Source organism: Geotrypetes seraphini, chromosome 1 (assembly GCF_902459505.1).
Source record: "Geotrypetes seraphini chromosome 1, aGeoSer1.1, whole genome shotgun sequence".
Classification (NCBI taxonomy): Eukaryota; Metazoa; Chordata; class Amphibia; order Gymnophiona; family Dermophiidae; genus Geotrypetes; species Geotrypetes seraphini.
The window spans coordinates 222,383,695-222,395,796 of record NC_047084.1 but is presented as its reverse complement, the minus strand read 5'-3'; the positions used below and the strand labels follow the sequence as shown (position 1 = coordinate 222,395,796).

The following is a 12,102-nucleotide window of genomic DNA, read 5'->3' as shown; positions in this document are numbered from 1 at the left end:
AGGCACCTAATATAAGCCTTTAAAACCCTCTCCATTTTTCTGTCTCCACCCCCTCCCCTATGCTCTCCTTCCATCTCCCCCTCCATTATCTGGTATCTCCTCTCCCTCCCTCCTTCCTTTCCCCTGGTCTGGCATCTGTCTCCTTCTCTCCCCCCATGCCCAGGCATCCCTCCCTCCCTCCTCCATGGTCTGGTATATCCTTTCCTTTCCCTCCCACAGACTTGGCATCTCTCGTTGCTCTCCTCTCCCTTTCCTGGTCTTCCTTCTCTCTCTCCCCCCCAATATGGGTGCAACAGCAGCATTTCTCTTCCCTCCTCCCGGACTTGGCATCTCTCATTCCTCTCCTCTCCCTGGTCTTCCTTCTCCCTCATTCCCTCTCTCCCAATTGGGCACAGCAGCAGCATTTCTCTGCTCTGGTCTTCCTTATCCCTCTTTCCCTCTCTCCCCCCAATTGGGTGCAGCAGCAGCATTTCTCTCCCCCCATTCCCTGGTCTTCCTTCTCCCTCTTTCTCCTCAATTGGGTGCAGCAGCAGCATTTCTCTCCCCCCTCCCCCAATGGACTTGGCATCTCTCGTACCTCTCCTAAACTAAACTTTAAGCTTATATACCGCATCTTCTCTATAAATATAGAGCTCAACATAGTTTACAGAAGTTAAAAGGTCTTCCCTCCTTCCCTATTGAAGTGCAGTATTCACAACTTGCTGCTCCTGCTTGCTTTGGGCCTTCCTCGCTGCCAGATCCCACCTATTTTCTATTTCTGCGAAGGTAGGACCTTGTAGCAAGGAAGGCCCAAAGCAAGCAGGAGCAGCGAGTTGAACACCTCCCTCCCTGTCCTGTCTCCGGCCGCTGATGCCCTAACCAGCAAGTGACTTCACCCATGCTCCGGGGCTCTAACACTGTGCTTGTCGGCTTCGCTTCTCCTCCCTCCCCCCTCAAGATGCAATTTCCAGTTTTATTGGAGAAGGTTGGGAAGCCGGCAAGCACAGCGTTAGAGCCCCGGAGCATGAGCGAAGTCGTTTACAGGCTACGGTGGGAGATAGGGCAGCTGCCCTGTTTGCTCCCTCCTAATACTGGGCAATTTTTGGGGAGGCCATGGCCCCTGTGCTCCCCCCCCTCCATTCCGCCACCTATGACCTGAGCCACCGCTGAATCTACCTTTGGCTGCTCAAATAGCTGCTGAAATTCTAGCACCATAGGATAAGGTTTATCCATAGGCTTAGTTAATCTGAAGGAATTCTGGAGTTTCCCACTGCTCAGTAACCAGAGCCCCGAAATCTAGATGTGCCAGAAAAAAAGAACATCAGAGCATTAGAATGACTCATGATGGTGCATCGAGACATGGAGGGCTGAGATGCTAATTTTAGTTCTAATTTTATGGCATCTGCTATAAAATGGGGAACAGAAGCCAATTTAAACAGCCAGTGGATGGAGGGGTTATCACCCACATCAGGGCTCTCAGAGACATAAGAACATAAGAACATAAGCAATGCCTCTGCTGGGTCAGACCTGAGGTCCATCATGCCCAGCAGTCCGCTCACGCGGCGGCCCAACAGGTCCAGGACCTGTGCAGTAATCCTCTATTTATACCCCTCTATCCCCTTTTCCAGCAGGAAATTGTCCAATCCTTTCTTAAACCCCTGTACTGTACTCTGCCCTATTACTCCCTCTGGAAGCGCATTCCAGGTGTCCACCACTCGTTGGGTAAAGAAGAACTTCCTAGCATTCGTTTTAAATCTGTCCCCTTTCAACTTTTCCAAGTGTCCTCTTGTTCTTTTATTTTTCGAAAGTTTGAAGAATCTGTCCTTCTCTACTCTCTCTATGCCCTTCATGATCTTATAAGTCTCTATCATATCCCCTCTAAGTCTCCTCTTCTCCAGGGAAAAGAGACCCAGTTTCTCCAATCTCTCAGCGTATGAGAGGTTTTCCATCCCTTTTATCAAGCGTGTCGCTCTCCTCTGAACCCTCTCGAGTAACGCCATATCCTTCCTAAGGTACGGAGACCAATATTGGACGCAGTATTCCAGATGCGGGCGCACCATCGCCCGATACAATGGCAGGATAACTTCTTTTGTCCTTGTTGTAATACCCTTCTTGATTATGCCTAGCATTCTATTTGCTTTCTTAGCGGCTGTTGCGCACTGTGCCGTCGGCTTCATTGTCATGTCCACCATTACCCCCAAGTCCCTTTCTTGGTTGCTCTCATTCAATAATATCCCTCCCATCGTATAGTTGTACCTCGGGTTTCTGTTTCCAACATGCAATACTTTACATTTCTCAACGTTGAACTTCATCTGCCATCTCGCCGCCCATTCCCCCAATTTGTTCAAGTCCCTTTGCAATTCTTCGCATTCCTCTTTAGTCCCAGCTCCACTAAATAGTTTTGTATCGTCCGCAAATTTTATTATCTCACACTTCGTGCCTGTTTCTAGATCATTTATGAATATATTAAATAGCAGCGGCCCGAGCACTGAGCCCTGCGGAACACCACTCGTGACCCCCATCCAGTCCGAGTAGTGGCCCTTCACCCCTACCCTCTGTTTCCTACCCGCCAACCAGTTTCTGATCCATCTATGTACGTCTCCGTCCACTCCATGGCTAACTGTGCCATTAGGGAATCAGTGTCATTCAGGGCGAAAGTAACATCCAGCATAGTGTCAGTGTGCTAGCTAAGACAGTCTGGGTCCATAGTGACAGTGGCGCTGGGGGACTGAGCAGTGACCCCTGCAAAGGAAGACACGGGCATAAAAGTCTGCGGCATGCTCATTGGCTGCGCCACTTGAGCCAAGTCCGTAAGGAATGCTCTCCACATGAACTGGAGAGCAGGTGATTGAGGCCAACAGCGTGTCAGATTTTAAGAGAAAATGGGATATTCACGTGGGATCTATAGGGGAGTAAAAGTCAGGGAGTGGGTCATTGGTATGGGCAGACTCGATGGGCTGTGGCCCTTTTCTGCCGTCAATTTCTATGTTTCTATGAACTGAACAAATTCTGAGAAAACCCAGAAACCAGGGTTGTCATCAACTCCCTAGGGGCCCTAAACGAGGTATGCTTGTGTTTTGCTTTGCCACCAAAACCTGGCACTGGGTGGGATTTCCAGCCAATTTCCTGGACCCACAGGCTCCCCAGCCCTAGAAAACCCAGAGGAGACGAGGCCTGAAGCTCCCACCCCTTCCTTTAGTGTGCCATGGCATGCAGTACACAGAAACTCATCCACCAGTAATACAGCACAATCCATACATGAATTCAAATGAGTAGAGGTGGAGGAGTCCATCCCTAATGACCTTTTAGCAAAATTGAGGGTTTATAAAGCAGAAAAAAGATGTTGAAAAAAAGATTGCTAAAAATCCAAGATGGCTGCTGCCAGGAAATTTGCGTCAAAAACAGCTCATGGAAACAAACACAAAAAAATAGCAAATTAGGGGTTTTGGAGGTGGAAGACCTGAACCCTATCCCAGAAAGTTCTAAAAGCCCTGTATTTAGGAACCTCCCCTGATTCTCCCAAAGGGAGCAATGGGGCTGTACTCAATCTCCAAAGAGCATGCCTGTCAGCTCTGTCCGTGCAGCTGAAGTAAAGAGAAAGGTATATCTCTCTGAAATTTTCTCCGAACAATCCAATCTTCAGGATCTTTGGGCTGCCAGACAGATGGACCCAGACCAAAACCTTCACCCCCTCAAAACCTCTCCTTGTGATCGGGGGCTGGAAAATGCAGCCTGCACCCTGAAACCCCAAGGGTTCTTACTCAGGGCACATACAACCTGCGCTTAAACCTTTGACAGGGTCAGAAGGTAAGCATGCTCCCAGGGAGATTGACCCAGAGCTCTGAAGGTGGCACTGAACAAGCTGGCTCCATAGGTCCACCCAAAGCTTGCCCTGTGAAACTGCAGTCCAGCTCCATGGATACTTTCCTTTCCCAGGCAGAGAACCCCTTCAAAGGGGTCTCAAGGCATCAAAGCCACAAAAAAGATAAACTTGAGCACAAAAATAAGCAGAGCAGATCAGAAGCACTTCTGCACAGTTTGCTTGCAGAAATGAAAACTGCAGGGGGCCTCTGTATTCCTCAGTCAAGTGAGAGGAGCAGAAGAAAAAAAAAAGTGTGGTTTTCTGCAAGACCCAGTTCACGAGTTGAGATGAAACACTTTGCTACAGAATCCAGAAGGGATGTAACAAAAAAAAAAAAAAAAAAATTTGTATAAGTTCCCGATAGAACACTGATCAATGTACATTTCTATGACTGCCCAGCCTTTAGATTACTGTTTTTCTAATACGTGTGCTGGTTATATTCACCGTTAGTTCAATACTGTTAACAAAATGATCTATCAGTTATATAGAGGTATATAAATAAAATTTTATGTTATTTTATAACTGGATAACTGGGCTCCTACCTATGTCTTCCATGATTTCTCTTCTGTTAGAGATCGACAAATACAACCAGTTTCCTCCTTTCATTATCTAGGCATCACCACAGACTCACAGCTGTCTTTTAAGGAATATATCTCCTCCACTATCTGCTCAGTTTTTTATTCCTTATGTCAACTTTGTTCAGTGCATTCTTTTCTTGACTTTAAATCATTGAAACATCTACAGACCCTCCTTTAAGACTGCTTTACATTTTCTTTGTCATGCTTCTTATTGCTTCGAAAAGTTAACTCCATTATTCTTCTGCTTACATTGGTTACCCATACAGTTTCGGCCCATCTTTAAGATTCTATGTCAAACTTATAAAACATTGCACTCTGGCCATCCTCAGTATCTCTAAATCAGTAATTCCTTTAACCCCTTCATGTCATTTGCAGTCCATTGATATTAACTATCTGGTCCTTCCAGTTCCCCAACAAGCCTATTATAAGACCACTAGAAAAGCTGCTTTTTTATTCTTCGCACCAAAACTATGTAATTAACTTTCCCCCATATATCCGCCTTAAAAAAAAGCTCTCCAAAGTTTAAGGTCTTATTAAAGACTCTATTCTTTGAAAAAGCATATAACTTTACTCCACCTTGATAACTTTGTCTTTTCCTGATCTGGTGCACTTCCTGGAGGAACTTAGGAGATTCACAATTTGATAATTCAAATATGGCTATTTTAAGTCCTATGTTTTTCTTACTTTTACCTCTTGTTTCTTTAATTAATGCATGTATTCTTTCCTATTTTTGTTTGGAGTTCCTTTTCTACATCTCTTTTTGAATATTGTACACAGCTTAGGCCCATGTGTTAGATTATGCAGTATATCAAACTCACACAAACATAGTAAATAATGGCAGATAAAGACCTGAATGGTCCATCCAGTCTGCCCAAACATACACTATAATTTAATGCTTTTAATTTAAATTGTTCTTTTTCTTAGATATTTCTGGGCCAGAAACCCAGAGCTCTGCTCGGTACTGTGCATCTACTAACATAGTAACATAGTAGATGACGGCAGATAACGACCCGAATGGTCCATCCAGTCTGCCCAACCTGATTCAATTTTTTTTTTTCCCCTTCTTAGCTGACGTCAGAGAAAGGGCGGGACCGCCGGAAGAGGAAGCAGCGTAGACGCAGGGCTAAGAGAAGGGGCAGGACCGCCGGCAGAGGAAGCAGCAGGACGACGGTAGGCAGCTTCTATATGATGAGGGGGGAGGAGGCTGTGCGGGTGCGAGCGGTCCTGTGAGGGTGGTGAATCGGAGGTCGGGGGGGGGAGGCATCAGGCTTTCAGGGTGGGGACAGGACTTCAAGGGGGAGAGGAGAGTCGGGCTGGCCAGAGGAGAGTCGAGTCGGGCTGACCAGAGGAGAGTCGGGGCGGGCTAAAGGAGAGTCGGGCTGGCCAGAGGAGAGTCGGGGCGGGCGAAAGGAGAGTCGGGCAGGCATGCGCAGTATAGGGGTGTGCGCGGTATATAAAAATTTATTTACATAAATTACAGTTTCCCGCGCGCTATACCATGTGCGCGTTTTACACGGGTGCGCGGTATATGAGTGAAAATACGGTAGTTATTTCCTATGTTCGTTATCTCCTCAATATATTCAATTCTCCTCCCTCCTGTGAGTTAGTGGTCTAAGAAAGAAGGACTATTTTCTTCTTGAAGCAGTAAATGCGAATTTGTTTAATTTGTCTCATCTTCTATTTTACTTGAGAAAGAGAGATGTAAAAAAATTTCAATAAATATTAAAATATGAAAAAGTTCAAGAGATGGTATCCATAATTAAGAATAACTTTACTACTATTAAATTTTTGGTTTCTGACAGTATTAGCAGAAGAGAAATTATCATTGTGGGCAGCAATTTTTAAATTATAGAAAGTTATACTATTAGTACAAACATTAACCACCACATAATTTTATGTACTGTATATGCAGCCATCTTTGCAAATATTACAATATAAGGACTGTTCAATAATTTATCTACATGAGTAGGAAAGAAGAGTTTTCAAAAAAATATTTGGGGGGGTTTTTCAATATAGTCCCCCGATAGCCTCCAAACATTTCATCCACTTCTCCTGCAATAACTTTAACCCCTTTGAGAATAATTCTTCTGTTTGACTTTCAAACTAGAACGTCACTGCTTCTTTGACGTCTTCATCACTTGAAAACCACTGTCCAGAGAAAATTTCTTCAAAACTCGAAGCAGGAAATAATCTTGAGGAAGCTAGATCAGACCTATAGGGTAGATGATTCAGCTGCTGAATACCACATTCTTGGATGGCAGCCTGTGATTGTCATGATATGTGCACCAGCACATTGTTGTAAAAGAGCAGCACACCTGCTGTGATTTTTCCTTGTGTTTTTTCCTCAACTCCTGCAAAGAAATCATTGTGTTGGCATAACTATCCCAAGTTATGATTGTCTTGTGCAGCATGAACTCCAGAAGCAAAAGTCCTTCATCATCCCAGAAAACAGTTGTCATGACCTTGCCTGCAGATTTTTCTGTCTTGAACTTTTCTGGGGTGGGAGATGACTTGTGCTTGCACTGCATTGACTCCATTTTAGACTCAGGAACTCTGATACTCATCTTCAGTCATCAAACAATGGAAAAAAAATTAACTTTGTCTTCATGGAGCATCGCAAAGTTCTCCTGACAGCACTGGAGCTTCGTGGCCTTCTAAAAAGGCATTAGCATTCTTGGAACCCATCTTGCACTAACCTTGGACATGCCCAACTTTTCATGAATAGCCTTACTGGGTCAGACCAATGGTCCATCAAGCCCAGTAGCCCGTTCTCACAGTGGCCAAACCAGGTCACTAGTACCTGACCAAAACCCAAGGAGAAGCAATATTCTATGCTTCACCATGTCTTTCTCAATAACAGACTATGGACTTTTCCTCCAAGAAATTTTCCAAACCTTTCTTAAAACCAGTTACACTATCTGCTCTTACCACAACTTCTGGCAATGTGTTCCGGAGTTTAACTATTCTCTAAGTGAAAAAAAATTTCCTCCTTCCTCCTATTGGTTTTAAAAGTATTTCCCTGTAACTTCATCGAGTGCCCCCTAGTCTTTGTAATTTTTGACGGAGTAAAAAATCAATCCACTTGTACCTGTTCTACTCCACTCAGAATTTTGTAGACTTCAATCATATCTCCCCTCAGCCGTCTCTTTTCAAAGCTGAAGAGCCCTAATCGTTTTAGTCTTTCCTCATATGAGAGGAGTTCCATCCCCTTTATCATCTTGGTCGCTCTTCTTTAAACCTTTTCTAGCACCACTATATCTTTCTTGAGATAAGGAGACCAGAATTGAAAGCAATACTCCAGATGAGGTCACACCATGGAGCGATACAGGGGCATTATAACATTCTTAATCTTGTTAACCATGTCCCTGAGCGTTGGGAGCAGCATGGGCCATTCAGTGCAGCTCTCTGCGCTAAAAACTTCTAGTGCAGTTTAATAGAAGAGGGGGTATATCTTTCAGAGAAAGAAAAGACAATTTAAGTTTTTGCATAGTTCTAACCAGACCCAGTTTTTTTTGTCATTTATTTTTGTTGTTTTTTAATATTTTTTTGGGGGGGGGGGTTAAGAGTTTTGGTTTTTTTTTTGGGGGGGGGGGTTTAGAGTTCCATGACAGAGGAATGAGAAAAGGGCAAATGCTGAATAAGGGTGTCAGGTCAAAACCGCGGAAGACAAAGGCGCGCACCGACAACTGAGCGCAGAATGGAGGCGCGCGCCGAAGAAAATAACTGTTTTTAGGGCTCCGACGGGGGGTGTGGGGGGAACCCCCCCACTTTACTTTATACAGATCGCGCCGCGTTGTGGGGGGTTTGACTGGTTGTAACCCCCCACATTTTACTGAAAACTTCACTTTTTCCCTAAAAACAGGGAAAAAGTTAAGTTTACAGTATAATGAGGGGGGTTACAACCCCCCAAACCACTCACAACACCGCCGCGATCTGTATTAAGTAAAGTGGGGGGGCTCTCCAACAAACCCCCTGTCGGAGCCCCTAAAAACTGTCATTTTCTTCGGCGCCGCCTTTGTCTTCCGCGGTTTTGTCTATGAACCCTGAATAAGATCTTAAAGGTTAAACAGGCACATTTAAAGCATATCCTGGAGAGTATTGGAAGCTAGTGAAGTTTAGCCAGCATCAGAGATAATATGCTCAAATTTACCTTTACCAAAAATCAACCTAGCCGCAGAATTCACCTCACAAAGCAGCAAAATCAACACAAAGAGCAATACAACATCTCACAGTACATTTATAAAAAAAAAAAAAAAAGTATAAAGTCAGCCTTTACACCAACACAATACTCATAATACACTGCAGCGGAAATCCATACACCTAAATATTAACCATACTATACAGTTTTTTTATATACCATAAGTTTAGATAAGGATTCAATGCGTTTACAACAAGAATTCAAGAGAAACAGTAATAAATGGTAATTATTAGATATGTCTTAAGCATTTCCAAGACAATCAGTTCAAGAAGAGATGTCTCTTAAGCAGTTTTCTAAAATGGCAATATGAAGAGGAGATGGGAAGGCAAGCTTGTAGCATTGTGTTGACCTTGAGGTGTAGAAGGAGTTTGTGACCTTTATTCCTGAGGCTAGCAGTTTTGTCAAAAAAAGAGAGCACAAGTAATGAGATTTAATCAGCAATTTAGTGACAGTGAATAAATACAGATGCATACCAGTTTTCAACAAACTCATTTATTTGAAAGAGCACAGAAGGACAAACTATGTTCAACTGGTCATCCATGGAGAGAATCCACCTAAAATGCACCAAAAAAACCTTTTTCTTGATTGTATTATATCAAGGTGAAAAATAAATAGCATATTCCCCACACAGTGGTGCTACTTAAAATTAGAGTTTCGTACTGCCTACCAACAGTAGATGAATAAATTACTGATTTAGCTGCAGTGTCTTCAGCGTGTACTCTCAGGTAAGATCACACAGCAGCAGCAGTTTTCTAAAGGAAATACTTGGAAAAAAACACATACAAATTTCCTTTTAAAACTGTATTTTTGTTTTTACATTCAAGGCTCAATGAACATGTGAGTGTAATATCAGCATCCTCTGCTTTACTGAAATATGTGAAAGGGAGTCTGACCTGGAAGTACTTCTGACATGGATCACAGGGGCTTCAGCACGACAAGGGTTATAATTTGAAATCTGAAAAGATGGACCATTCAATAAATTACAACAAAGCAAAATATCTTATGATACAAGCTATAACTCATAGTTCCAACATCAACAAATGTGAAATAAAAATCAAAGGGAAAAGAAAAACAACAAAACCATAAAGAATATAAGTCAAAGAAGTGTGTTAAGCACTGAAAAAAATGTACACTGAGGGAAGATTCCATAACTAGGCACCACAATTTAGATATCTAGATGCTACATAGTAACATAGTAGATGACGGCAGATAAAGACCCGAATGGTCCATCCAGTCTGCCCAACCTGATACAATTTAAATTTTTTTATTTTTTCTTCTTAGCTATTTCTGGGCAAGAATCCAAAGCTTTACCCTGTACTGTGCTTTGGTTCCAACTGCCGAAATCTCTGTTCACTTCAGACTTACTCTAGCCCATCTACACCCTCCCAGCCATTGAAGCCCTCCCCAGCCCAAATTCTACAATGGCATATGGACACCAAAATTCAATTAGAGAATACCAACATAAATTGGCAACTATCTGATCAATATACAAAATGATTTAGCCAATCCGAAATGGCCATTGACAAGTTCAATTGTTTATTTGAGGCTATTTGCTAATTTTCAGTGGAATTTAAATGTTTCTTTGCTATTGAAAATTAGTGGTTAGAGCCTAAGAGACTCATAATCAAAACAAACTTCTAAAAAGTGGCCTAAATTGGTACTTGGACAATCAAAAAGCCTGATCGTGCAAGTACCCATAACCAAAGCTGGTTTTAGACGTATCTAGAACCAGTTAAGGCCTTTCCCCTGACTCTAAATGCATAGAGTGAAAAGAGGCGTTTTTAGAGGAGGGGAAAGGGCGGGAGGAGGAGCTGACCTAGAAATAGCCATACAGCAGGTATAACCAAAGGTTTAGGCAGGTTGCCTAGTCAGCACTTATACGTTTTGACTTAGTCCTAGTCAAAACAGGTATAAGTGCTGAAAAAGGGGCCGCTGAGCTTAACGCAGCGGCCGCGATCAGCTCGGCAGCCTCAGCAACCTGCCTACCCCCTACCTCAACGATCGCGGTAGGAGAAATGGCTCATCTCTCCTGCCGTGATTGCAATCGCCCACTTCCCCAATCCGCGGCACTTCGGGGTGAGGATCGCGGCAGGAGAGTTGTCCTGCTGCGATCCTCACTCTGAAGTGCTGCGGTTCGGGGGAGTGGCCGGTCACCATTGCGGCAGGAGAGATGAGTCATCTCTCCTGCTGCAATCCACCCCCACCCCAGCAACGATCGGGGCAGGAGGGAGCCCGAGCTCTTCTGCCCCAGCGAAACTGCAACCCGCCCGACACGATCCGAGCCCTCCTGCCCCGGTGAAACGACCCTCCCAACACAATCCAAGCACTCCTGCCCCGAGAAACCCCCTACCCCCTTCGACACCCACTAAGATATGGGCAGGAGGGATCCCAGGCCCTCCTGTCCTCGACACACTCCCCCGAACTCCTGCTCAGCACCCCAAAGCCTGAGATCCCCCCCACCAGCTGACCCCCCCATGCCCAACACCCCCCTGTACCTTAATGTTGGACGGACGAACGGGTCCCATGCCCATCCATCCGGCAGGCCCGCCATCCTCAGAATGGCTGGCCTTAGGGCCCGATTAGCCTAGTCGCCTCAAGCCCCGCCCACAGGTGGGGCCTCAAGCGCCTGGGCCAACCGGAATTGGCCGTTGCCTTAGGCCCCTCCTGTGGGCTAGGCCTTAGGCACATGGGCCCAACCCAGCCAATGTGCCTAAGGCCTTGCCCACAGGAGGGGCCTAAGGCAACTGGGCCTATTCTGGTTGGTCCAGGCACCTTAGGCCCCCACCTTTGGGCGGGGCTTGAGGTGCCTGGGCCAATCAGGCCCTAAGGCCCGCCATTCTGAGGATGGTGGGCCTGCTGGACAGACGGGCTTGGGACCCGTCCAACTTTCTTAAGGTACTGGGGGGGTGTCGGGGTTGGGGGTTGCTGGGTGGGGGGGTCTGTGGGGGTGATCGGGGGGGTGTGACGAGGACAGGAGGGCCTGGGATCCCTCCTGCCTGTATCTTAGAGGGGGTGGGGGGGAGGGGGTTTTGCCGGGGCAGGAGGAGGAGCTTGCTGGGGCAGTAGGGCTTGGGCTCCCTCCTGCTCCGATTGTGTCGGGAGGATCGCGGCTCGCCAGTGCAGGAGGGCTTGGGCTCCCTCCTGCCCGATCCGATCGGGGAGGGGGGTGGATCGCGGCAGAAGAGACTGGCTATGTCTTCTGCCGCGATCGTTGCTGGGGGGGAGGGAATCCTGTAACCAGTGTTCTTTTTGACAGACAGATCTTTGGATCTTTGAGACGCGGTCAGCGTCCGAATGAGAGTGCAATCGGACATGTTACACCCTGAGGCAGCTTAATAGTGAAACGCTGGCCATCGTTGGTGTACCAATCCTTAAGAAAGAAAGATAAGTTGTTTTTTTCTTCTATTTCACTCAATTTTTCAAAGCAATTACCAACCTAGCACATTGCTTGGACCATCTTTAACAGGAGGTTTTGAGCCAGTGAA

General features: G+C 45.5%; 1 protein-coding gene across 24 annotated transcripts in view; it reads right to left on the bottom strand.

The window, feature by feature from the left end:
- APBB2 (amyloid beta precursor protein binding family B member 2) overlaps positions 1-12,102 on the bottom strand; it is a 586,942-nt gene that overhangs the window by 348,644 nt on the left and 226,196 nt on the right. For 3 of the 24 annotated variants that reach the window (XM_033946745.1, XM_033946764.1, XM_033946755.1), the window contains one exon: positions 9,511-9,572. The exons of the other annotated variants lie outside the window; for them this stretch is intronic. In XM_033946745.1, the coding sequence (XP_033802636.1) occupies positions 9,511-9,529 (19 nt within the window). In that variant the 5' untranslated portion in view covers positions 9,530-9,572. The remainder of the gene's footprint in view (positions 1-9,510; positions 9,573-12,102) is intronic. 24 annotated transcript variants of the gene reach the window in all.